The 27,908-nt window shown below is 38.4% G+C and overlaps 2 protein-coding genes across 13 annotated transcripts in view; one reads left to right on the top strand and one right to left on the bottom strand.

The window, feature by feature from the left end:
* Positions 1-8,859, top strand: part of AKAP9 (A-kinase anchoring protein 9) — a 146,355-nt gene extending 137,496 nt beyond the window's left edge. For 6 of the 11 annotated variants that reach the window (XM_079932613.1, XM_079932617.1, XM_079932616.1 and 3 more), the window contains 6 exons: positions 1,034-1,234; positions 2,099-2,331; positions 4,427-4,512; positions 5,669-5,819; positions 6,387-6,526; positions 8,365-8,859. In XM_079932613.1, coding sequence (XP_079788739.1) covers positions 1,034-1,234; positions 2,099-2,331; positions 4,427-4,512; positions 5,669-5,819; positions 6,387-6,526; positions 8,365-8,519 — 966 coding nt within the window. In that variant the 3' untranslated portion in view covers positions 8,520-8,859. The other 5 variants (XM_079932611.1, XM_079932614.1, XM_079932609.1 and 2 more) reach the window with 5 other exon arrangements.
* A 137-nt stretch (positions 8,860-8,996) lies between these two features.
* On the bottom strand, positions 8,997-27,514 carry CYP51A1 (cytochrome P450 family 51 subfamily A member 1). 2 transcript variants are annotated; one of them, XM_079931002.1, is made up of 10 exons: positions 27,228-27,514; positions 24,980-25,078; positions 21,165-21,341; positions 19,813-19,939; positions 17,467-17,641; positions 16,436-16,555; positions 15,828-16,023; positions 14,370-14,465; positions 13,631-13,799; positions 8,997-11,409 (listed from the first exon to the last, which is right to left on the bottom strand). In XM_079931002.1, exons 1-10 carry the CDS (start codon positions 27,399-27,401, stop codon positions 11,231-11,233), a joined length of 1,512 nt encoding a protein of 503 aa, XP_079787128.1. In that variant the 5' UTR covers positions 27,402-27,514; the 3' UTR covers positions 8,997-11,230. The 2 variants fall into 2 exon arrangements, with proteins under 2 accessions (XP_079787128.1, XP_079787129.1); XM_079931003.1 differs by having other exon boundaries at positions 11,363-11,467.
* Positions 27,515-27,908: the final 394 nt, after the last annotated feature.

Genomic DNA, 27,908 nt, shown 5'->3' with positions numbered 1-27,908 from the left:
GATTCTTAGTAGGATCACTGGAAAATTTTATAGGAATGACAGTAATAATAATAGCTATTATTTATTTATGGGGAGCCTTCTCTGCCAGATTCTGGGTTATATATGTTCAGAATCTCTTATCCACACCCTGCCTTGCACTTCAGAAAACTGAAGTCAGTAGTCAAACCAAGATATACTTATCTCCAAAGCCAAGTACTTTGCTACCTATGGACCGATTGCAGATACATGTGAAGAAGTGTTCACATGTGCGTTCTGCCTGTTCTTGTCAGTTATTTATCAGTAATTGTGTTCATAACTGAAGTGGAAAATGCCATTAAATTACATATTTCAGTCTAATAAACTACTCTGGGAATTTATTTAAATTTTTTCCATTTAAAAACTACAAAATACTAAATTGCTAGCTCTGTTACCATCCAATATAAAGATAGGAAGGACCTGTAAGACCAACTGTGTGGTCAGATGCATGATAACACATCCACACAGCTTCTATAGAGACCCACTTCCCTATGTACAAGTTGGGTTTTTTTCCCCCACTTCTCCAGTGTACTTTTTCAGGCACAGGCTCAACATTTGAACCCAGATGGTCCATTTTTAAAGTCTACAAAAAACAAGCAAAAAAACGGAAATTCCTTGGTGGTCAGTGGGTTAGGACTCTGCACTTTCACTGTTGTGGCCTGGATTCAGCCCCTAGTCGGGTAACTAACATCCTGATAACCTTTAGTGAAGCATGGCCAAAAAAAAAAGTCTCTAGACTTTTTTAGTTGAAAACTCTACTAATCCAAACATCTTCTCTGGGGCCAGGCTTTCACACGGATTTTTAGTTGTAAAGTTAATCTACTCAGCAAGGTCATAAACTTAAAAGTTAGTGGATATTCTTTAATGTCAGTTGAGATTGGCTTTGAACTTCCCTGTCTGAGGTTGGAAAGCTGAGCATTCTATAACCCTCGTAGGGATACCTTTAATATGTTTAATTCAGATTCTTCTTCAGAAACTTGTTCTTTAAAATCATGTAAGTAGGCTCTGGCCTCTGCAGTCTTCTAGGTTTTCATTCAGTGGTGGCCCCAACATTGAAGCCATCATTGCTTCAGAAAAAGAAGTCTGGAACAGAGAAAAGTTGACTCTCCAGAAATCCTTGAAACGGGCAGAAGCTGAAGTGTACAAACTAAAAGCTGAACTAAGAAATGAAGCTTTACTTCAAAATCTGAGCCCTGACTCTGAGCATGCCACTGTAAAGGTAGGAGACATCTTCCATCTAAATGTATACTAGAATTGGTCCTCTGCTTTTGCCTTATTTCATCTATCACTAACCTTAATTGTCAGACTAAAGAATTTTAGGTGTCACTCAGGCTGTGTCTCTAGGTCTCTGTACTCAGTCTGTCATTGAATGCAGATCTCTAGCTGGTCACAAAAAAATTGTGGTGAAGCATGTCCGGGTTTGGGACAAGATTAAGTTCTATTAATGGTCACAGAGGCAGCACCTTGAGCTCATGGTCCCACTTCCCACAGTCTCATCCCTAAAAGACCAACAGAAAGTTAGCTTTTCAACTACCAACAGAAGCTCTCTACTACTGTCGATATTAGAGGATCATGCTCTGTAAGTGGTAAGCCCTCTGAATAGTCTCTCTAATGACTAATGATGAATATTGTAGTACAACTACCTTAATCAGTTAACATAAAATCCAAAAAAAAACAAGGAAGGAAAGAAAATGTTTGGAATATTTATTCCAGCTATGGAGTGAACATAAATTTATGACTCTTAAAGGGACAGAAAACATTAACATTGAAAAAGTTAAATAGATCAGTGATGATACTAATAAAGTAGCTCTATACAATTAAACTCAGGTGATAATGCAAAGACAAAAATTTTTGCAATGAATATGATTAATAGGAGCTAAAATCCATTCACTAAAGGGAGGCAGAAGTATAAAGGTTTAACTTTACTTTTTACCTTTGTTGATAAAGTAGAAAACAGTGATAGGGTACCTGCCATTCTACTACTGCCACTTTTTTAAAATAAAGTCTAGGTTATCTTCCCCTAGAGAACAGTTTGAATAACTTCTTAATAATGTCTTTATGTTTTTCTTTTCTTTAAACATAGAGAATTTATGGCAAATACCTGAGGGCAGAAAGTTTTCGGAAAGCTCTCATTTATCAAAAGAAATACCTGCTTCTGTTACTGGGTGGGTTCCAGGAATGTGAGGATGCCACCCTGGCTCTGCTTGCCCGAATGGGGGGACATCCGGCCTTCACGGATCTAGAGGTGATCACCAGCCGTCCAAAGGGCTTCACCAGGTTTCGGTCAGCTGTCAGAGTGTCCATGGCAATTTCGAGGTAAAATACTTGAAAGAAAATGCATTTTAATAGACTTTCTAAAGAGATTAGTTATTTTCAGTTCTCTCTCTTTTCTCTGCCCGTTGTGCTCCATATTCATATAGTATAAGACACTTGCCATCACTGAAACATGCCTACTTCTCTCTAGGTTTTCATCCTTTAGTCAGGGATACTTTATGTTATACTATAGAGAGCCTATGAGAAGGGCCCTCCCAGAGGCAGGCAGCCAGTGATTCGGCTGGGACATCCAATCTGGGTTGTCTCTCTTTTCTTTTTTTAATTTATTTATTTATTTAGTCTCTTTTTTTTTTTTTTTTTTTAATCTGCTTAAGTCCATGAACTAGTTCAGACATATAAATAAAAGAGATCATAAGAGAGAAAAATGTTTTTTGAAAAGTTACTTAGGCTGACATACGTTCATTTTCTTCATTACTAAAATAACCCACTCTCACAGCCCAGCTACAGAAAGCCCTGGCCTGACTCTGCATTGGACTGTGCTGTTGCTTTTGTCACTCCTGCTCTGGTAGTTCCAAGCTAGGAACTCTGGTGCTAGCTGGTTATACCCAGACACCTAGATACCTTCTCCATGCTTCTTCTCCCTTTTACTTCTGTAGGAGCCAGACAGTCTCAAAGGAAATTTTTTTTTTTAAGTATTACCCAATTCCGTTATATTCAGGTTATTTACAAGTACCTCAAAAGACCACGAAGGCAGAATAAGAGGTGTGATTTATGTTTTTGTGTGCTGGGTAGCATCTGCTGGCTTTCAGCTCCTCACTGCCCTTCTAGGCCAGCCTCCATACTGCCAGGGGCTTACAGCCTGTGGATTGTGTCTCCCAGACTCCTTGCCAAATGGCGTCCTTTTTGGTTCTGTCTTTTCTTGGCAGTAGCATAAGAATTAGAAGGTTGGAGAAAGCAAAGAGCTTTCCTTCCTCATCTTTTCCTTTTCCTTTGTCATCTTTCATTCCCTTCATCACCTTATACAGCTTGTACAGGGTTAAGTGCTGGGAGATGCATTGATAAAGAAAAAAGACATAATCCCTGCCCAAATCCCTGAAGGCAGCTCACTTTCTAGTGGGGCATACCAATATGCACATAACTTAGGAGACACTAAATGACAGATCACAGGAGTTAGCTATTAATTTCGATTTCAAGAATTCGGGAAGGCTCCATGAAAGCCAGTTGCCATTGAAGGACTTCACTTTTTCACCCTCTTTTTCTTGACCTCTTATATGTTTATTGTATTTTGACCCTCCTAAAACTGAGCCTTGAAAATAGTTAGAATTAAGAAGTCAAACCTGGTGCTCCAGAAAGCTCTTTGGGCTAGGACGGGGCAGGCAGCAACTCGCTACAGCTGGGCTGTGACACAGCCTCCCCTGTTCCTTTTGAAGCCATCACTGCTTTTCATCCCTGATTACATGGCCTCACTCCTTTTCCAGTTTTCCCTGCTCTCTCTTACTGCCAATTTAAGGGTCTTTCTGTTCTCTTTCCATCTCATCTCCCCTTTAGTCTCCATTCTTCTTCTTTTCATTTCTTCTCACCCTTTCTTTGCCCATCCAATTAACCTTTTCTGCTTTTGCTCTTCATCTGTTATTTTATTTTATTTTATTTTATTTTTTGGCGGTACGCGGGCCTCTCACTGCTGTGGCCTCTCCCGTCGCGGAGCACAGACTCCAGACGCGCAGACTCAGCAGCCATGGCTCATGGGCCCAGCCGCTCTGTGGCATATGGGATCTTCCCGGACCGGAGCACGAACCTATGGCCCCTGCATCGGCAGGCGGACCCTCAACCACTGCGCCACCAGGGAAGCCCTGCTCTTCATCTCTTTATGTCCCATGTACCTCTAAAACCAGAACCTGGTACTGGCAAAAGAAGAGACCTCTGGTGCCTCATGGGAAGCCCTGTTCTTCTGTTCCAGTCAGTTTTGCCACAAACCAGGGGACATGTGCATAATCTTAGATTAGGCAGTCATGTGATTATATAGAAATTTGTTCTGCATTCATATTTAAACGTATGACTTGATTTTTGTTGCAAGTGTATGTTTATACTCTTTACACTATAGATGTTCTGTGAAATTTTTTCTTGGGATCTTTTTTAGAATGAAATTTTTGGTTCGACGGTGGCATCGAGTCACAAGTTCTGGTTCCGTCAATATTAACAGGGATGGCTTTGGATTGAATCCAGGTGAAGTCAAAATAGAATTTTTTCTTATGTTGATGATGCTCTAAAATTACTGCATGTGTAATACCTTCCAAATAATGTGTTCTGGGACCTGTGTTGTCCAAAGACAAAGCCCTTATAACTAACAAAGCTGGGGACCTTGCTGTTCTAAAGAGTAATAAGAGCTGATATTTATGGAGCACTTAGTTCACACTAGGCCCTGCTTTTTTCCGTGTATTCTCATAATCCTATGATGTAAGTACGGTTACTATTCTTTTTACTTTACAGACGAAAAACTGAGGCATGGAAAGCATTTGTCATTTGTCCCAAATTACCCAGTAGGAAGTGGTAGAGTCAGCAGCAAACCCTGACAGTCTGGCTCCAGAGCCCACTCTTTGCACAACTGCGTTTAAGGCTCTGGTTCAAGATAGGATTGCTGTTACTCTAGGATATGAAAGTTTTGATTTGAAATTTTCACAATTTAGCAATATTCAAACAGGTTTCTGTTTTCCAGTAGGTGATATAACAGTTAAAATTCCTTCTCTCTACACTGAAACATTAGGGCTTCAACATTTCAGGCAAAAGGATGAGGTCAAAAGCTGGGGAGCACACAGAATTATAGACACACAGCATATCTATATGTATTGGTAGTACACCACTTTCACATGTTTTACACAGAGAAAGAGGAAAATATATGTGGTACTCTAAGCAAAATGTTTTTGAAATACGCCTCCTTATACTGAAACAGATGAAATTTGTACCATAATGAATTCTGTGTTGTAAGTTAGCATATCTTGGTTTCAAGTTTTTTCCAGTAAAAGCCAGTATACTAGAGTGATAAAAGGACTTGGCTGTATTCATCTAATATTTTTTATCCACATTGCCTTTTCTGTCAAACCACACACAGACACCCCTCACTTCACCTCTAGTTAAAACTAAGAAGCGGTCTTTAAAAACTAAAATAGTTTATTTTCTTAGAGGTGTAGTTCCAGATTATCAGAAATACTAATATCCAAAGGTAAATGAAACAAGCTGTACTATTGTTTCTCTCCTGTAGCAAGAATAATTGAAAGTGACTATACATAGGAGATAGTAGTGTAGTACAGTATAGTAAGTCTTTTGAACCCTTATCCATTTTGTAGAAATTTTTCAAGGGCTTGCTATTTTTTTTCTTTACAAGGTACATTTTGGATTACTTTAGGTGCCGAAAAGACTGACCCATTTTATCATTCTTCTGGTGGGCTGGAGCTATATGGAGAACCAAGACATAGTACGTATCGCTCAAGATCAGATCTGGACTATCCAAGGTCTCCTTTACCATTTCAAAATAGGTAAGAATTAGATGAAATCTATACTAATATACTAATACTTAACAGAGAATGAAGGACAGTGTTAGGGCTTTGACTTCTTTGCATTGAAATAACTAAATGTGTCTTTAGTTATGTATTAGTTACATAATCTAAAGCTCAGAATCAAAAACAGTTTTTGAATTTGTAACTGGTTTCCAAGGGTATAGGAAGCAGAGCTGATCAAGTGTTATTTAGTATGTATGCTGTGGCTAGACATTGAGAAAGGTATTAACTAAAATTGAGAGTCTGGAATTATGAAAACACCTCTAAAGTTTGCAGGGCAAGATGCATTTATACATATGCAGCCTTTATTGATGGCCTCTGCGACAGGCAGTGTACTGGATGGACATTCTTTTGATGACTTAGTAGCTGCTTTGAATTTATCGAAGAGTTTTTTCCTTTCCACATGATTCAGACTCAGTAGTATGGGGTATATAGATTGAGCAGTGTACAAGTGGTCTACCTTTTGAGGGCAGGGTCGTGGTAGGCTGAGTTACTTGTATTGTTTCTGGATAATTGGGATTCATGTTTGTATTTTTAATCTCATAGGTACCCAGGTCCTCCAGCTGATTTAAATCCTGGTTCCTTAGCATGTTCTCAGCTTCAGAATTACGATCCTGACAGAGCCCTGACAGATTATATCACTCGGCTAGAGGCACTGCAGAGACGACTTGGAACTGTACAGTCAGGTACCCTCAGGTTAACCAAGTATTGGCAGCACCGTAGTGCTTGATAGACCTGGAACACTTTCTCTTTCTGAAATTCCTTGACCTTCCTCATTAGGATAATCAAATCTTACAGTTCAGTGCCTGAGTTACCAGGCTAGACTTTAGGAATTTAAGACAAAACATGATTTATCACCCTGGATCCCATTCTCAGCCCCCCAAAATTTCTGCTCATCTCATTGAAAAGATTGATTAGGGGAAATGCACGACGAGCACCAATGTGCAAAGTACTCTGAAGCTTACACAGTCTGCTAGAGAACTTGTTCCTAAGTAATACATCGTGAGGCATGCAAATAAGGGATAGCGAGATGAGAGGAGGACGCAAGTACTTTAAGCACTTACTGCAGCCATTATCTCTACTAAGACCTTGTACTCTTACGTATGATCCAAGGAACCCATCCCATTCAAAAGACTGTAAGAATGACGTTTTATTTTTCTCTGCTCAAAAACACACGCAGAAAAATTTCATTATTAGTAGAAGTGGATTCCCTTCCTTGTTTATTGTGAGAAAAATCTCTTTTCCCATCTCTCTTCAGTTCACTCCGATTCAAAGATTTTGAATCATTTTAATTTAATGAGCTTTAAGTCTATATATATATATATATATATATGTATGTTACTATTATTAGAGACCCTTTTCTCCTACTATTCCCACAAAATAGATAGGACTAATAACCAGTTATTTAAGTTAGTAGTTTATCTCTTCATACAAGAAATCACCTAACCCAAGAAACTTGTAGTTGTAGAAAACTTTTATTATCATAGCTGGGCTTTGTTGGTTTGAGCATCTAAATTTCACAAGACCCAGATTTTGAAGACCAAAAGATATTTCAAGAGGTATAGAACATTGAACCTGCAGGGCACTTCACAGAGAATCTTAAAATTAACCTCACTTAGCATTGCTATGGAGCCAGCCACAATGGCTTTTAAATATATATTAAAAATCCCTTTTAAAAAAATCAGTTCAGGTCTGAATAAGACTTTTTTAGAGGAAAACAAAGCATTTTAAAAAAAATGATGGGTAATAATCTTCTGCCCATCATGAACTAGTCTGATATAAGTCACAATCTAATTTGAAATCATTGAATTATCCTGTTCCTGTCTTATAGGTTCAACTCAGTTTCATGCTGGCATGAGAAGATAATCCTTTGAAACATCATGAATCGAAGTGATTTTAAACAAATTCCCTTTTGTAAATCAGTGGTTCTTTTGTGCTTTTGTATTGTGGATATTCAATGGGACCAATCTGAACACAGCTTATGATTGTATACAAATCCCTTGCCAGCACATGAAAACAAACTGGAATTTGTACATATAAGCATTGTGTATGTATTCATGCACAATAATCATTAAATTACATGTATATTTGTGGAATGCTAATTTAAATGATTAAATTATAAACCTTGTGTATTTATCAAATGGGTGAAAAGATTAAACTTTTGGCATTATGTTACTGTTGAATGTGTAGCTTGAGGTGTCCTGCACTTTTCTTATAAGGCTACTGAAGTTATATGTTTCTGCCTAATATATTTGCTACTGGTGATGAAGACAGATAATATCACTTGTAGAGACTTATTTTTGTATAATGGTAGAAGTTTTGAATTTTATGGGATATTTTGTCAAGTACTGAAATAAAAATGACTTCACCATTTTAACTACACTGTATTTGAACCTTCTTCACTTTTAACGAGCCATAGTTCTTGGTGCATGTCTTAGTATGTTCGGGCTGCTATGACAAAATACCATAGCCTGGGTGGCTTATAAAAACAATAGAAATTTATTTCTTTTCTATTTATTTCTAGTTCTGGAGGCTAGCAAGTCCAAGATCAAAGCGCCAGCAAATCTGATGTCTGGTGAGAGCCCATTTCCTGATTTTGTAGACTGCCATCTTCTCACTGTGTCCTCACATGGCAGAGGGGCAAGGGGCCTCTCCAAGGTCTCTTTTATAAGGGTATAAGGGCACTAATCCCATTCGTGAGAGCTCTGCCGCCATGACCTAATCACCTCCCAAAGGCCCCACTAACAAATACCAACAAATTGGGGATTAGGTTTCAACATACGAATCTGGGGAGATACAGACATTCAGCCTACAGTAGTATGTATCACCTTATTATATATCTCAAGTATGTAGCATTTAGAGATTCAGAAAGTTGTCCTAATTTTAGAATTAGCTACTATTGGGATTTTTCTTTCCCTACACGGAGAAAGAATTTTTCCATGTGCCTTTTTTATCAACTTTAAGTCTACATATAGTGTTTTTTAGAAGCCAAATGAGTATTTTCATGATTAATCCATATTTGCCCTATTATGTTTAAGGTTACTTATATCCAAAGGTGTGTCCTCACAAAGCCATGCCCACTAAGATAATACAGAATCTTAAATTTTATTAACCACAATGCAGCAGAATTAAGCAGTATTCCTGCTGTCCAATCCAAATTCAGAGTGAGATGCTTTCACAGAGATAATATGGATCTCAATGTTATTTCTTAACTAGAGTCCTCCTGATAACATGGCCATCAGTATTTGATATTTATTTCCAGAGGATTTTATCTTACCATTAGATATTCTATGATTTACACCAACACAAACAGGCAATCTACACTCTTGGAAATTTCAAATTACCTAAATTTTCCATATTAGCAGCTGGGTTCCAATAAGGAGTTCTAGAAGTTACAAATGTATTCTAAAACAGTTGAAGAGGGGAGGTTGTGGGTAAAACCATTTTTAGCTAAACACAGCTTTCCATTCAAGGCAATTCTACTCTTAAGAGAGAATGGAGAAAAGAGCAGATAAACAAGTGCTCTGATCAATCTTACTATTTCACTCCCATCATTTGACCATCACCATCCTTATGACATTAGGCCTCTGCAGTCAAACTTGTTAATGCTTCTCAATAATTGGTCTGTGGTTAAAAACTAAATCTTTTTAAGTCTTCTTAAAACTATTCACTAAACATGGACCAGGCTTACCAGAGTTTTAACTTTTTTGTGTGCCATGAACCTCTCTAGCAATCTTGTGAAACTATGGATCCCTTCTCAGAATAATGCTTTTAAAGACATAAAATATACAGTATTGCAAAGGAAACCAAGTATATAGAAATAGTCAAACTTTAAAAAAATTTTTGTGATGAGTAAAGAAATAAGATCTAGCAGATCTAATAACTATAATAAATACCATAATGTCAAAGTAGTGATAAAAGTTAAAGATATTTCAAGAGATCTGCAACATCTATAATGGGATATGAAAAGTATCTGTGATTTCTGTTTGCAAAATCATGAGTACTGCTAATACTAGTGTGGTTTGTTGACCAAAATCATAAATAAAGAAAATATTAAATTACAGTTTGAAATAAGTACAAATAAAGATGGAACTTTTTTCCCATCCAAGTTCCTAGATCCTAAATTCCACTCATTGAACCACACACTTTACAATTTGTGAATGCAGACTGTACTCTCAAAGATAATTTTAATGTGAAAAACTCAACAACACAGATTTTAGCTTCACAAATAGAGTTTAACATGAGTCCTCCAGCCTTTTAAACAGAACTGTAATACACATAGGGGAAAGTATGTTTACCTCATCTATAATAACAAAGTACGTGGTTAAGTTACAGGTATCATATAGTTACGTCTCCAGTTATAATTTGAGTTGATTCTTGAACTCAGGCTTCACAGAATTTGACCAGTGATACACTCCCAAGACCCCTGCTTCGTATTACCCTTATCTTAAAGCCAGATTCCCTGATCTCAGATTTTGTATTTAAAAAGAAAAAATAAAAAGCCTGTTAACCTAAACTAACAGAACTAGTAACAAACATCCCTAATTAGATTCTGGAGAGGAAGCAGGAACCACCTTGAGCCAAAGAGAACAAAACTTATCCCTCAAGGACTTTATTTTGGAATTCCACACAGATGCAACTATGTGGAACCAGATACAAATTTATCAAACAGATAAATATGTAATATTTAGTAATAAGATCAAGTTACACAAGCAGTCTTTCATATTAATTATTTTTTAGGAAAAACAATTAGTCATTGTCATAGATCTCAATTTCCTACAGACAGTGCTTCCAGTTATTTCAAATATATTTCCCTACAATATAGCTCCATCATTGCTAAATATCATCATACCAAAACAATAGGATTCTCTTTTATCCAAGGCTTTAAAGGGGAGTTTATTCCCTACCCACCCATCCTTACACATACATACATACATACATTGCCCAACAAATCTAAGGCTTCCAAGTATTTCACTGGGCTTTTATACTTGCAGATCTAGTACAAGAGTTGAACACTCTGAACTTACTTGCCAAGAGCTATGTATGTTCTTAAAATTAATACCTGGAAATTGCGTTACTTAGAATCTGCCAATTACCAAAGATCCCCCCCAAACTAATGAGCCTGATTTCCTTAAAGGAAAGGAAACCAACTATATAGAAACTTACAGTTTTCCTTTATCCATCATAAGACTATTGGGAAATTTCTGAAATGCCATTGGATTTGATGGAACCATTCAGTTAAAATATAAAAACTGTAAGTTAAGTTGGCTGTCTTTTAAAATTACACACTCAAAAAAAAGTACACTGGGAGTTGTTTCGTAAACTTCATTCTCTTCAATGCTTTCGCAGTTTACAGTGATGTTTCACATTTTAGTTCCTTGCTGCCTTTTTCATTTTGATCTTCGTTTGTATCGGATAACTGGGTTTTCAGGGGTGTGAATCATTGTTGTATAATTTACAGTGGGAAAATATCCATCAATGAGATCAAATTCATATAAACGAAGCATAGTGGACCAAATTGTCTTGATTTGAACATAAGCAAAATTCTCCCCAATACAACGATGACGCCCTGTAAGAGAAAACATTTCCATAACAGTCGGCTGAAATTCTTTCTCATGTCTTTGAGCCTGGAATGATAAAATTTGTTTATCTACAGTTAAGGTGAATAGCAGATATACAGATATATAGTAAAAAGATGACATATTCTTTTCAAAAGAATGTAAATAACTAATAAAAATCCCAAGAGATTTTTAATGTCTGTTATTAGGGGAAACAGCACATGGGTAATTATACAATCATTTTTCCAATTGTTTATTTGAAACCTAACATCTATCTAGGTTAAAAATAAGTAAGGTTTGAAACATACGATGATAATCTAGTTTGGAAATATACTAGAATATTCTTAACTTCTGTCCCAAGAGAGCCATAGTCAAAAGTTAATATGAACCTTCCAATCAAAACTTTAAATGTCATTAGAAATGATAATGGAAGAAAAAGAAATTTAATAAACCAAAAATAGCAACACATCAAAATTTAAAAGGTCATATACGTGTAAAAACTGACAAGCTGATTATAAAATGCATACAGAAATGCAAAGGACTAAGATATCCAAAGCGATCCTTAACAAGACGAACCAAGTTGCAGGACTTAAAACTGACTTCAAATCTGACTTTAATACTAAGGTATGGCAACTGTGATAATGTGGATTGCAATAAGAAATACGTATTTAGTCTTCCATCTTGGCACAGAGCTCCTCAAACCTGTGGAATTTCTTAAGTGAAAAGAGCAATAAAGGTCAAAGAGGAAAAGAGCCTTTTGTTATTCGTAACAAGCCCCTTTCAACCACAGTTGAGTTTGCTAATGAGGTGACTGCCAGGGGAACCAACCACGTGATTAGAGGGTTGGAACTTTCAGCAATACCCCCCAGCTTCCAGGAGAGAGAGGGTCTGGAGGTTGAATTTATCACCAATGACCAGCGATTTAATCAATCGTGCCTATGTAATGAAGCCTCCACAAAATCCCTACAGAAGTACAGGGAAGGGACAGGACAGGGGACAGTGTTCAGAGAGCTTCGAGGATAGTAAACATGTGGAGGTGCTGGGAGGGTGGCATACCCACAGAGGGCTTGGCAGCTGGGTACCCCTTCCTTCTACTTTGCTCTATGCTTCTCTTCAATCACGCTATTCCTGAGTTATATACTTTTATAGTAAACCAGTAGTCTAGTAAATAAAGTTTTCTAAGTTCTGTGAGCCATTCTAACAAATTATGGAACCCCAAGGAGGGGATCTAGAGAACCTCGAATTTATAGCCAGTTGGTCAGAAAAACAGGTGCCAACCTGGACTTGTAATTGGCATCTAAAGTGGTGAGGGACAGTCTTGTGGGACTAAGCTGTTAACCAATGGGGAGTGCACTAACCCCAGATAAAAGCCAGATAATTGTCAGTTTAGAAATGGGGCAGAATTTGGGCTGGAGAACTAATGCCCCTTCCAACTACTTGAACAGTCTTTGACTCTTTTATTGATATTTATATCATATACCGTTATTGAATTTCTTTACTAAATAGTTATTAAGATCTGAAGTTCCCAAAGGACTTTATACTTTCGTTTATGTATGGAAAAAGTGTGACCAATGACAAAAATGTCATGTCACTTAAATGATCTCTTTGGAAAAACAAATAATTCATAGAATATAGTTTAATCTGTACAAAGTACCAGTGAATGGAGAAATTATTGGAGGAACGAGAGTCTGCCTGTGTCATTTTAGGATCTTAATTGAAATGCAGAGGTTTGCATACCTATGCACAACCTGCCCAAATTTAAAGACCATCTTATCATCAGGATATATAGGCAGAGAACCAAAAAGTTCACTAACAATCCAAAAAGCTTCCATGCCATTGCTCTTTTCTGAAATGCTGATTGTCTCATCATATTTAGCCTGAAATAATTGCCCAAATGGTGTGCTAACTCCAATGGTTCTTTAAAACAGAATTCACAAGGAGCTTTAAATACTATGATAAGGGAAAACAGGGTGGACTATAAAGATTAGAACTGATAAAACTAGATAGGTTAGAAGGTAATAGAACATTGTAAGGATTCACAGAACTATTTCCTTTAGTACAAATGAAATATTTTTTCCAACCTGCAGAGATTACACTCCTACAGAAGTTTGCAGGAATGTCCCTATGAGGAAAGGGAAAGATATTTGTAAATAAACTTCACATGGATTATTCTGACAGGCACAAATATGTTATCAGAACAAACATTTCAAGTGTCAAATGTGATCATCTTACCAGCTCCAAATGGCACATAAGCAAACTTCTCTCCTGATGCTGGATTGTCCTGTAAGTAGCGATCAGGATTAAAGTCCAGACGTTCTACCCATGAGTCTTTAAGTCTTTGATTGACAGTGGGAGAAACACACACCTGATGTCCTGGAGGAATGGTATACCCTGCCACAGTCTACAAATGAAAGCAACACATTTCACTAGATAATTTAAAAATATTCTAACAAATAATCAGACCATTGTGTAACAAAGCATTAATATACATGAAATATACATATATTTTTAAACTGGCTACATGATAGGCCAGTTAAAAATTATTTTAACTCAAGATGATTTCCAAATAACACACATTGGGCTGGAAGTATATACACAAATTTTAAAAAGTGATAATGCCTTGGGGGTAGGGGTGGGATTTCAAGGAACCTTTCACAATCCAATTTACACACTTCCACACTGTTACAATTTTTTACAACACCACACATGTTATTTTAAAAACCAAGAAAAAAATATACTTCCATTTTAAAAAACCCTAATTGTTAAATTAAAATGTAGGGAGAACAGATGAGCATGTATACTGTCTGCAATTATGTAAAAATATTTATACATTTAAAATATGTAAAACTGAAAATTATGTAGAAGTGATTATTCTTTTTTAATTTAAAAAATTCTCTTTGATATTATGATATTTCTTCTTGATAAATAACAACTGGGGGCACAGAGGAAAAGATCTAGCCAGAAGACTCACCTGAGGAGTTTTGGCCATTCTCATCATGGTCATTATAGGAGGTCGAAGTCTTAATGTTTCTTTTATGCAGCGATCAAGAAAATTTAGGTCCTTGAGCTAAAAAGAGAAAAAATTTCCCAAGTTTTACAAATACTTAACATACTTCAACAGGACAAACAAGTTCAGGGTAACTGGGAATATCTTGTCTTATTTTTGTCCATGGTCAGTAAAGAAAAAGAAGGCAAGATAACAGATCACTCCGAAGAATGGCATGGTAAGGAACTTCAAAAATTCACTCATCTAAAAAATGAAAACATTAGCAAAAATCATCAATGTCAGCTTTTTCGAAACCTATACACAAATGTTTAGAGCAGTGTTATTCACAGTAGCCAGAGGGTGCAAACAACCCAAATGTCGATCAACTGATGAAGAGATAAATAAATGTGGCACAGCCATACGATGGAATATTACTTGGCAATAAAACAGATTGAAGTACTGATACATGCTACAACATGGATTAACCTTGAAAACATGCTAAGTGAAAGAAGCCAGTCACAAAAGACCACATATTGTATGATTCCATTCATATGAAATGTCCAGAATAGGCAAATCCATAGAGACAAAAAGTAGATTAGTGGTTGCCAGGGGCAGGGGAAGTGAAGCATGACTGCTAATGGGTACCGGCTCTCTTCTGGAAGTGATATAAATACTCTAAAATGAAATTGTGATGATGGTTTCACAATTCTGAATATATTTTAAAAACCAGTGAATTGTATACTTTAAGTGGGTAGATTTTATACTATCTGAATTATGTATCAATTAAGCTATCACTTTAAAAGTTACTAAAATCAGGAATGAAAGAAGAGACATCACTATTGACCTAATAGAAATAAAAAGGATGCTAAGAGAATACTTTAACAATTGTATGCTAACAAATTAGGCAACCTAGATGAAATAGACAAATTCCTAGAAAGACACAAACTGCCAAAACTGACTTAAAAAGAAACAGAACTTATGAATAGACCTGTAAGAAGTGAAGACATTGAATTGGTAATCAAAAAACTTCCAACAAAGAAAGCACAACATAGATGGCTTCACTGGTGAATTCTACCAGACACGTAAGAAAGAAATAACACCAATCCTTCACAAAGTCTTCCAAAAAGTAAAAGAGGAGAAAATGCTTCCAAATGCATTCTCTGAGACCAGTAATACTCTGATACCAAAACCTGTCAAAGACATAACAATAAAACTACAGACCACTATCCTTTATGAATATAGATGCAAAAATCCTCAAAAGAATACTAGGAAACTGGATCCAGCATTAGGACATTTCAGGGAAGGCTATGGGGAATTTTCTAAAAATAAAGAATCTAATCAATTTAATCTATAGTATATAGAAAATCCCAAATTGTCCCCTTTAAAAATTAGCCACACATACTCAGTGTCATAGGCAGCAATGAAACTGAAAATCCAACAAACCTGGTCATAAGTTAAGGGAGGCAGATTCTCTCCACAGACTGTTTTCTGTTCTAAGTAACATTTTTCTTGAAGTGTTTTGTCTCTGGCCAAAAAGAAGCCCATCCAGGCGCTGGTAGTTGAGGATGTATGCTGCCCCGCCAAGAGCAATCCAATAAGCATGCCTGCTACTTCATCATCTGTCAAAGGATGCCCATCCCTAAAGAATGGACCGCATACACAAATTTAACATTTGGCAGACACATTTCATGTCTCAACCTTTATATAAAGGGTCAAAATGAATTAATTTTTCTTTTGCATTTGCCCATCACAAGTCAGATTTTTTTTTTTTTTTTTTCCTTTAGGGAAAAGAGACCAATAGAAAATATGATACTGGTTACAAAAGACTTCATTGAGGTTTACTAGCAAACTTTTTACCATGCACAGTACTGGGATTCCAGTAAGGCACAGGATCCCAGTAATTTATGTTTCATCCATTTAAAAAGTTCAAAGGTCATAGCTACTAATTTTGCCAGCATTATTACTTTTTAAATGTACATATTATTTAACTATGTTTTAATGTGTAAAAAATTTCCTGCTTCGGTTTAATATGTGATCTGAAGAGCTCTTACTTGTAAGTAGAATCTAGTAAAGTTTGGAGAATGTCATCAATTTTTTCTCCTGATTCTCTGCGTTTCTGGATTGCCTTATAGAAAATATTCTTGATCTCTCGATGAGCTCTGTCCCTGCGTCTGTAATTCAAACATGAAAATGACTTTAAAAAATAAGGTAATACTTTCAGGTATCAAACTGACAAAACTCAGAACCAAGAGAAAAAAAAGAAGCCATGAAAATCTTAAATTGTTAGGGATTTCTAAGGTCCTTAAGGGCAGGAAATGTGTTTTAACATACATATCCCTGATTCTTTACACACTACCTGTGTTCTAACTAAAAGTCTAAAATAAGACTCAAATGATTATTCCGTTATAACCATTTTCCAGTTTAAGAGAAAGCAGAATACTCTTTTACATTAACATGAAATTCCAATTTTAACCAAATTAATTCTTGAAGCAGACAGAGTCACTCTGGTTCTTCTGCAGGATTTAGCATTAGAATAAATCCCCATTTTTCACCTGAACAGAAATGAATCAACAAAGGCACAGAGAGACTACTAATATGCAAGACACTAAGCTACTTGTCAAGTCCTATGAGCAATGTTTCTCTGTATCACAGACATCCTTGCTCTTAAGGAGATAACAATAGAGCTGTCAAGGAGACAGAAAATTAAAGAAAGGTACCAATACTTCAAAACAAACTTCACAGTATACTACAAATTAGTCAAATACTTTCAAACAAGTGCTTAGAAGGGCTGTATCACTTTTAGGTAGAGTTGAGAAACCCTCCTGCATACAAGGAATATGTGAGATAAGTAGGTTTTAAAATATCGGAACAGATAGACAACAAATTACCTTTCTAATTAACTGAAACTTAAATAAGCTCACTGTGTAAAGAAATATCAAATGCTTACAGAAGAATGGAGGCTTATAATCTCCCCCAATTTGTTTGTTTTATATTTAATTTTTATCTTTGTCAATACAAAGCCAACCAACACTACAGTAATTAAACAAAGTGAAATGACCAAGTATTGTTTCTTTATCCATACCTGAAACTAGGCAAAGGGAGCCAGCCTGGCAAGAGCCAGGCTGCGTGGCTAAAACCTCCATCCAAATCTGCATACAGTTGTGCCACCTTCTCATTGAGTTGACTTCTGATTTCCTTTCCATGTAAACAATGGCTAGCTGTTAAAATTATGAGCTCAGAAAGAGCTTCAAACAAATCTAGAGGGGAAAAGATCATTCCCATTACTTTTGCCAAAAATTCTTTTACAATGTTCTGTTTTCTTAGAGATATAAAAGTACTGTGAAGGAAATGAGAATAAAAACTTAACTCAGGAACCAACAAGATCCTATTCATACCATCAAAAAAAGCCTATAAATATGTGGCTACAACAAAGAGAGGCAAGAAACCAAATGATGGGAGGCACCCCAGCTCTCTGGACAGCCAAAATAGATGCCACAAAGGTATCTAAAACCTCACTCATACTCATGAGCCCTTAATCTTGAAAAGGTAAAATGAAGATAGAAATGAATGTGGTTAAAAAAAAAAAATGAATGTGGTTATCTGAGTTCCAGATCACAGTATAATAAAGGCAGTAAAAAGGTTATTTAGTGCATATGGGGACAATAATAAGGTGCTTTCCAAGAAATAGCAGTCCAAAGGCTAAAGGATGGATTATTCCCCAGGTCAAAAGTGGGAAAAAAACTGAAAAGTGAGAAACTCAAAGGTCAGAAAAAAACTGGTCTTGACCATACATAAAAGAAAACTGTAACCACCGACTTGTATATCCAAACATTAGAGACAGATGCATCAGGCAAGCACATCTGGGTGACACTTTAAAAGTCCTAACAATTACCCAATCAATATCCTGTTCTTTAATTCCATGTTCACCAAACGAACTTCCAGTTATCATTTGGCTTTCTAATTAGATTGCCAAAAAAGAAGTTCAGCAAATATTCTGGGGTTCTTGGTACCATAATTATATCTCACTTGTATTTATTCAGTTGGAGTTCTAGTTCATGCATCAGCTTCTTGTAGAATAGGAAATATGTCCCATGAACTTTAGGTATATTAAATAAAACCAGGTTCTGGACCTTTTATAGAAGCTGAAGACCAGACCCAGAATGTGGTGACCTACACAGAGGTCTTACTGCCCTGTAGGCAGATGTTGCTTCCTGCTATGAGTATGACAAATTGTCTCTGAAGGCAACAATTACTGCAGTCCAATATAAAAACTGGATTCACAGAATCCAAAGAATTTTAAGTTACATTCAATATACTCCCTATATAATGCGAGAAACCATACATTTTTTAAAGATTTCTATTGGGAACAGCTAAAATCACACTTTTGGTGGTACAGTAAGCTTATGTATTTAAATTTATTTTTTCTTGGAATAAATCATTCCCATACAATAGGAGAAAAATAACGTAATACATATATAATTAAGTCATTTAGACTTCTACTTTTCCATTGGGAGTTCAAAAATTTTTATTTTATTTATTATATTAAAATGACCTTGAATGTAAGTTTTAGTTTAGTTTAGTTTATTTCAAAATTCAATTATGAATCATTTTTATATTTTCACATAAATGAGCTAAATAATACACACATTAATTAACCCATTTTAAGGTTTTGCTAAATGAGCAGCAATACAGTAAGTCCCCTACATATGAACAACTTCTGTTCCAAGGGTGTATTCGTTAGTCCAATTTGTCCGTAAGTCCAACAAAATTAGCCTAGGTACCCAACTAACACAATCCACTATATAGTACTGTACTGTAATAGGTTTATAATACTTTTCACACAAATAATACATAAAAAACAAACACAAAAAATAAAGAAAACATTTTTAATCTTACAGTACAGTACCTTGAAAAGTACAGTAGTACAGTACAACAGCTGGCATACGGCGCACAATCGCATCTTTGAAAGTTCGCAACTTGAAGGTTCGTATGTAGGGGACTTAGTGTAATCACTTCCTCTCGGGTCTTTTAACTCCACGGTAATCATAACATGTTCATTTCATTAAGTCTAAGGTGGTTTTACATATGGTGTAGTTTGCTTTTTACACACACACACACACACACACACTTGTCACTCTTTTTTTTTTTTTTTTTTTTTGCGGTACACAGGCCTCTCACTGTTGCGGCCTCTACCAGTGCGGAGCACAGGCTCCGGACGCGCAGGCTCAGTGGCCATGGCTCACGGGCCCAGCCGCTCCACGGCATGTGGGATCTTTCAGGACCGGGGCACGAACCCGCGTCCCCTGCATCGGCAGGCGGACTCTCAACCACTGCGCCACCAGGGAAGCCCCACACGCACTCTTAAGATTTCTAGTCACAGAAAAGTAGCCATATTAGGACAAATGCAAAACCAAAACATTTTGCTTACTTTTTTCTCCACTTTCTCCCCAACTTTGAAAGTACTCCTTTGTTTCTTTTTCAATTATAGAAACATGCTGTCTAAAGTGGGCTATGTTAAGACCACTTTTTAACATCTTCTTCTGCTCCAAGAAAACCTTCAAAATATTAAGGGTATATAAGAATTAAAACACAATTTTGTTTTATCATAAGATTCATTTGGGTTATTATAACTCTTTAACACTCAAAGAAAACAATCTTCTGAAAAATTGAAAATAAAAATAATTTTCTTAACTACACACGAGATATGGGAAATTTAAAGCATCTATGCATATATCTGAAGTAACATGTAGAAGACACTTGCTACGCAGGCCCAAGACAAATGATAAATTAGGAATCCCACTTCCTGCCTTCCTTTCTATAGATACACGCTTTCCCCACTCCTGACTCCATGGCTCACTAGTCCTATTCTGTTATATTCTAGTCTTCCAACCCAACCCAGATGCCAACACAATCTCCCAAAAGTCCATTACGTTTTGCTAATATTTTTATCCTCCTTCACATATTCTCCCATCTATTCCCAAACAAATACCATTCCTCACTTATGCTATCTTCCAAAAGTTTAATTAGAATGTAATACAGTCGGAATAAATTCACACTAAGACAAAGAATGTTTTTAGCCCTTTGGGGCAGTTCTATTTTAAGAATCTGATAAGCTGTGTGGAAAATGAATAGATATATCCAACCAGAGGGATTGCCCAAGGCTCTTGCTTTTGGTCTTGAGGACAGCTATTCATTCGCCCACACCTCCTCAATCCCCAGAAGCAAGACTCAATGTCAATTCTTACCTGCTATACTAGGGTATCAGGTAATGCATGGTACGTTCACAGCCAGAGCCCACACCTAGTAATTGGGCTAATTATCTGATTTGCATTTTACATCAAATTGCAGCACTTTAATATTTGACTTTGGGGGAGGAAAGAAATCACACAAACTTCTAAAGCCAACAATCTCTAGCTCAAAAGAGCTCTTATGCTAAAATTTCAGGTGGGAGTAGGAAGGTAGGAGGCCCTCCTGATGAAATAATGGGATTTTTCTTCTTACTTGCTCAAATCAAATCCTTATACGCTAAGTTCTCATTGATTCTATTTCTTTGTACAGGAAGCCCTTTAAAACTGCTTAGTCCATGCCAGCAACTATAAGACAAAATACCCATTCTTTGTCAGCTACCCATGGTTTTCCTTCTTTTAACTGTCTCATGAGTCTTCAGATTTTTGAGTCAAAGAATAAATTGCTTCTATACTTTAGATATATAATTTATACTACTAGCTATAAATATTATAGTATAGATTTGTCTTTCTTCAAGATAACAGTGTCACCTACTGGATTAGGCACATCATAGGCAACTCCCTTCCCAAACACAGGTGTTGTCAGACGACTGTAGACATCTTCTGCATTCAAGTCTTCATTTTTACTATTAAAAAGCAGTGCAGCAGCATCACTCCCCAGAAGGTAGGTAAACGTCTTGCCCACCATGGTAAAACTAAATACAGGTCCATACTAAAGTGAGAAAAGTACCCATAGTGATGTTACCAAAAAATCTGCAGTGCTAAGACACTCATCTTAAATAACAAAACAATACATTGCTGAAAATTAAAACATTCATAAACCTTAATACAATTCTTCCCCCAGTCTTTGTCCAAATTATATTCATTCAGTTGCAAATAAAATATAAATAAAACTTTCTACTCTGCTTTTTTCACTATGTTGAAAATATTTTCTATCTTTTACACAGACATCATATGTTAACTGTTCTTTCACTATGGTTGATGTGTCCATTTTTTACTCATTATAGATAATTATATAATGAATATCTCTGAGAATATAGATTTTTTCCCCTTTGGTTAAAGATAAATTTACAGGAGTAGCCAAAGGATATGACCTTTCCTACAGCACTTGCTATATGAAGACACCAGAGGTTTATTTAGTTATCCATGTTACCACTATCTCACCAACACGGAATGATTTCATTTTTAATTTTTTGTTAATCAAGTTGTGTTAAATACTTTGCAGTTTTCTGATTACTATTGCAGACTGTAGGCACTGGGGATACAATCATGAACAAAAATACTGTCTGTGACTCATGAAACTTAGTCTATTGAAAAAGTTACAACTTGATCAAATAATCACATTAACAAATATAAAACTGCAAATGTGAGAAGTACTACATAACAGAAAGCAACTCTGTGATGAGAGAATGATCAAAGGGAGACTACAAAGAGAAAAAGACACCTGAGCTGAGACCTGAAGGACGGTAGCAGTTAGCCTGATGGCTGAGCCTGCACAAAGGTCCTAAAGGTGAGAGAGAGAGAGGGAAAGGATGAGATGAGGGCAGAGTCTGGTAGGGCCGAGACCATACAGAGCCTTGTAAGCCATATTAGGGAAGTTTTATCCTTGCAAGCAATGAAATGTGATGCAAGATTTTAAACTGCATGGGAAAGAGACTAATCTGTGCATATTTTAAAAGAAAGATCCCTCTGGCTCCTGTATGGAGAGGAGAGGGACAGGAGCTAAAGGAGAGCCAGAGGACCAGTGAGCCTGTTACAGGAACCTGATGATGAATACTTGGGACAAGGTAATGGAGGAGCAGTGGAGATCAGAAGCAGATGGATACAGAAGTATTTTGAAGAGAGAACCTGCTGACTTGGCAATGGACTGATGGATGGAGAAGTATCAAGAATGACTCCTAGGCCTCTGGCACATTGCAAAACTGGGAGAACAATGGTGAGAGAAGCAAATAGGACAACCAGGATTGGAGAGAGAAAAATCAAGGGTCAGACTTTAAAAATGTTGGATTTCAGGTGCCTTTGGTCAACTAAGAAAGAATCATGTGGGAGGTGGATATCCAGGTCTGAAGATCAGAGAAGAGACCTGAACCAGAGACATTAATTTGGGTGTTATCTATATCTGGCTAATAACTGAAGCTGCAGGTAGAGACAAGATCATCTAGGAAAGAATAAAGGCCAAGGACCAAACCTCAGTGAACCCCAAGAGTAAATGGCCAGGCGTGAGCCCACAAATGAGTTAGAGAAGAAGTAGTCACAGAAGTAGAAGAAAAAATGAGAGAAGCCACATTTAAGGAGGGAGTGGTCATCACTGACAAATAGAGCTGAGAAATCAAGTTCATTGGATTAGGACATGGAGCTCATTAGTGAAGGGGCTAAAAGACAGACTAGAGTGGACTAAAAAGTAAGTAAATAGGACGTGTGGAAATAGGGACTAAGTATAGACAACTCGCTGCAGGGGGAGGGACATGAGAGGAGACTGAGTGGCCAAGAGAAGTTTTGGTCTTTTTAAATGGGTGACCTTTGAGAACTTTCCAGAGAAAATGGGAAAGATCTAGTTGAGAGAGAAGTCAACTATAGAGAGAAGAAACAATAGCAGAAGGTTCCTGTGACAAAAGAGGGATGGAGAGTTTAATCTCCCATAGAAGGCAAAATAGTGTAATGAAATCAAGGTGACAGCATATAGTGGGCTAGAGCACAAGATTCTGGAGCCAGATTGCCTAGGTTCAAATCCCAGCTCCTCCACATATTAGCTGTGACCTTGGTCCTACAGTCAGAGTAATTAACATTGCTGTGCTTCAGTTTCCCTCACCTATAAAATGGGAATAATAATAATAATGCCTACTTCACAGAACTGTTGTCAAGATTAAGTATATACATATATATTTTTTGATATATATACCATGATATATATATATATGTATATATATAATCTCATCATCATATATTATATATACATAAAAGAAAACAGTGCATTGGCCATCATAAATATAATGTAAGTGGTTTCTATTATTATTAGTAGTATCAACATCATCATTAAAAGCACAGACTCGGGTATCAGACCACGTATTAATTCTGGCTTGGTCACTAGCTAGCAGTGAGCCCAAGAACAAATTAAATAACCGGTTTCTCAGTTTTGTCATCTATAAAATGGATACACCTGAAAGTATTTTTGTGGAGCTTCAGTGAGATAATATATATAAAGCACTAAGTACTGCACAAAGTTAAGTGTTTCAGAATTATTAATGTAATAGGAAGAAAAGAGAATACTATTTTATATATGTATTGCTATAAGTAGATTTGTATGTTTGAAATTGGGAACGTGAAGGAATTCCCACTGGTTTTTAATCTCTCTTTACAAAGGAGACAAAGTCATCTGCTTTAATAGAGAGAGGTAGGAAGATTTAGAAGTTTCAAAAAGTGAAGGTTTGAATAGTCATTGTGCTGAGTGGGAAAGTAAGCCAACCACAGAAAGATAATAGGACTGTTGTTGAGCAGTGTTCAAAGTTCATTCAAGGTAGGCAATCACGAAATTAGAAGGACCTAATCTGGTACAATGAAGGAAAAATGACTATTAGGCTCCCTCCAAGGTTGGATTTTTACCAGGTAAAGCACAACGAACAGCCAGGGGCAAGGAAATTTAAGGTACTGGCGACAGTGTAACTGAAATGATAGACCATGGTCCCAACGTGTAAAAAGAAGGAACATAACGAAGGCTGATGGAGCAGGACAAAGTAAGTGGAACAGTGGACTGGACCATCTAATGAGGTCAAAGAATGGTTATAATGGAAGGAGTTGGAGAGGCTAACCAGGAGAAGTAGTTGTGCTCTGAGAATAGGGTGTCTAAATTAATACTGTGGAGGTAAAACAGGTAAGAGTGACAAGTCCAAAGAGGCACTGTGGAGCAAATGGCTAAAATGGCATGAGAAAGCTCATCAGGGAGGAGAGGGGAAAAGATTTGAGGTGCCACAGTGCTGTGTGGGTCACCCAAGTGGAAGTGAAGTCACAGAAGACACGTAGAGCAGGTTAGAAAATTCCACAGACGCATGGTTAAGAAAAAGAAGGGTCAGTTAGTATCAATTTTAACTATGATCAGTGAATACAAAATTGAGGCCAGTGGTTTTTAAACCATAGTTGCCAGAACTAGATTTCCTCAGAGATCATCCCAGGACATGGAAGAACATAAAAGGGTCTCCCAGGCCCCTCCAGCTCTTAAACCAGAGCAGCTCCAATTTTATCGGTTTCCTATACTGGGAATAAGCGTAAGATTACACGTTTTTTTAATGTTCTGCCGTTTAAAAGAAAATTGGAAAAGCACTCATTTCTTTTCCTCTAATGATCTGGAAGACTTACCTTCTCATATGCATTTTCTAGGAATTCAACTGGACTTTTCCCAAATGCTATAGCATGTCCAAGGAATGGAACTGGAGAGAAAATGTATGGTGGACTTTTCTACAAGAAAACAAAACAAAACAAAAACCTTCCAGTTTACATTTCCTATTACAAAACATTCAGTTTAGTTTCGTGACTAAAAAAAAAAAAGAAACTTGTCCTTAATATTAAAAAGTTACCAAGGGCTTCCCTGGTGGCGCAGTGGTTGAGAGTCCACCTGCTGATGCAGGGGACACGGGTTCTTGCCCCGGTTTGGGAGGATCCTACATGCTGCGGAGCAGCTGGGCCCGTGAGCCGTGGCCACTGAGCCTGCGTGTCCGGAGCTTGTGCTCCGCAACGGGAGAGGCCACAACAGTGAGAGGCCCGCGTACCGCAAAAAAAACAAAAACAAAAACAAAACAAAACAAAACAAAACAAAAAGTTACCAAAAGATTAAGCACCAAAAGTAACTTAACAACAAACAAACCGCAAATACCTTAGCAGAATAGCCATAGTAAAAAGAGCAGAGGGCTTCCCTGGTGGCTCAGTGGTTGAGAGTCCACCTGCCAATGCAGGAGACACGGGTTCGTGCCCTGGTCCGGGAAGATCCCACATGCCGCGGAGCGGCTGGGCCCGTGGGCCATGGCCGCTGGGCCTGCGCATCCGGAGCCTGTGCTCCGCAGCGGGAGAGCCCACGGCAGTGAGAGGCTCGCGTACCGCAAAAAAAAAGAGCAGAAACTCAAAACCTAGTATAAGATAAACAACTAGACAAACACCAAGGCGTTGCAATTATAAATGCTGAACACTTTCTAGAATATGCCCAGTATTATTAGTGGCTCTAGGCAACTATCCTAATCATTAGTAGAAAAAAACAGAAAAGTCAAACTATGGTTTCTTCACCACTTATTTCTACTACCACTCACAATTTTAGTCCCAAAATCTTGACTAAAGAAGGTAGGGAAAAAGACAAAGTAATGTGAGGGAAAGAAGGGAAATGTTTAAGAAGCTACACTGATCAGTAAACAGAACACATTTCATGCTTCTCTCAACAAATGATCTAGATCTGTTGATTCTACACAGAGAGTAGATCAGCTTTAGCAGGAACATTTTAGCACACACTATAAAAGGTACTTCAGATGCCCCAAAATGAGACCTGCAGATTACAACATCAAGTCTCCTGGAAATCAAACTTGGAATGATAAAAAAGGATAATACTCCTCATATCTTTCGTGGTCTCAAATAGTAAGGAGCTCTACAAACTCACTCTTTTGGACAATAGCAGCAACAATCTTAAAACGCTAAAGTTACCTTTGTCTTTCCAAAGACAAATAACACTTCCTCAAAAATACCACATGTAGGAAAAAAAAAACTGCCGGAAAAAAAACCAAACTGCCTCATGTCTGTTATGGTTCAAACAAAAATAATTTTTAAAACTACTTGGTCAATAGTTTATATATTCCATTGTCAGTAAAAGGGTCGTTTTAAAGGCTACTTGGTTTGTCTGGCTAAGGATGCCTTCATCAAATGTATTAGGGAAGCATGAAGCTAGTGTTCAGTAAAGCCGCTAAGTTAGAGGATCTGGTATTTTATTAGCATCATAGGAAGGTCCCTACAACACTCCAGTCACTCTCACTCTACCAAACTGAACATAGCTCCTTTCATACTGATGTAAATCGCCATTAGAGGTAATGACACAGCCCACAGGACACTGAACCACACAAGGGTAGCCACCAGGATGACGGCCACCAGGATGACGGCCACCAGACGGCCAGCAGGGCCGAAGCTGCCAAAAACATCACCACCAGGGCCCCCACCAGGCCCGAAACCCCCCTGCGGCGGCCAGCACAGCCAACCGGACGCTCAGCGCCACAGCCAGGGCCGCAGCCACCGGATCCGGCCGTGGCCATTAGGGCCACCAGTGCCTTAGCCAACACTGCCAGCACTACGACCACAATCGAGGCAAGCACGACCCCAGCCAGGACCAGACACGCGGCCACCACCAGAAACGCGACCGACATCGGGGCGCCCAGCAGCAAGCCCAGCATGGTCAAGGCAGTCGCGACCGCCAGCGCCACCAGCATCATTGCCGCTGCCACCCTCCCCCACCCCATCCCCCAGCGCGCCCGCCGCCACTGCCCAGCCCAGCACCACCGCGGTTCCAGACCCCGGCTAGCCCTTCGGTAGCCCTGGTCGCATCGTCCCCCTCCAGAACCCCCGGGGATGCACGTACCGCCCCAGGCGGCAGTGGGGCCAGGTGGCCGACGGCGAGGCGGAGCAGGTAGACCAGGCTGAGCGTGAAGGCGCAGGCAATGAGTAGCATGGATAGGAGGTTGCCGCCTGTCACTTGCTCCATAGCCTGCCCCAGCACCGACCTGCCCGCTTGCAGTAAGCCCAGCACCACCATCCCGGCCGCCACCCCCGCGTCAGTTCACCGGAGACGCTGGAGGCCGAGGTCGCCCCGGCTCCTCCGAATCGACGGAGGGAGAAGAACCGGCTCACGCGACCGGAGGCGGCCCCGGCCCGCAGGTCCCCTACTAAATCCAGCCCCACCCCCTACTCCCGGCTCCCTAGCGCACCACCCTGTGCGTCACAGAACGGGGCGGGGCCTGGATCTGGCCGCGCCCCTTAAAAAGGACCTCCACAACGCCGAGGTCTCCTTAAGCCAGGAGAGAGGACATGAAGAAGAAGGCGGCACCTAAGGCACGGGTGGTACAGAGACAGAAGAGTACGTGGGCTTAAGAGGAGATCACCCTCTAAGAATCGCGGGACACCGGAGCATGTGTGTCCTGGGTGCGAGGCGCCAGGACACGGCGCCGCTATGGGACGGGCGGAAGGATCTCAGAACGAGGGTAGCGGCTGCGGAGGCGCGCGCTCTGTGATTGCACCGCGTGCTGCTGAGGTGATCTCGGCT

The sequence above is a fragment of the Stenella coeruleoalba genome, assembly GCF_951394435.1.
Source record: "Stenella coeruleoalba genome assembly, chromosome: 9".
Lineage (NCBI taxonomy): Eukaryota > Metazoa > Chordata > Mammalia > Artiodactyla > Delphinidae > Stenella > Stenella coeruleoalba.
This window is presented reverse-complemented; position numbering and strand designations above follow the sequence as displayed.

What these genes read in the sequence shown, in the direction of transcription:
- CYP51A1 (XM_079931002.1), bottom strand. Translation starts at nt 27,401, where the DNA reads ATGGTGGTGCTGGGCTTACTGCAAGCGGGCAGGTCGGTGCTGGGGCAG. An exon ending in CCCCACTGCCGCCTGGGGCG is followed by an intron (nt 25,079 to 27,227) that starts GTACGTGCATCC and finishes GTTTTCTTGTAG; the next exon opens with AAAAGTCCACCATACATTTT. An exon ending in CTCCCTTTGCCTAGTTTCAG is followed by an intron (nt 16,556 to 17,466) that starts GTATGGATAAAG and finishes TTTGAATTACAG; the next exon opens with ACGCAGGGACAGAGCTCATC.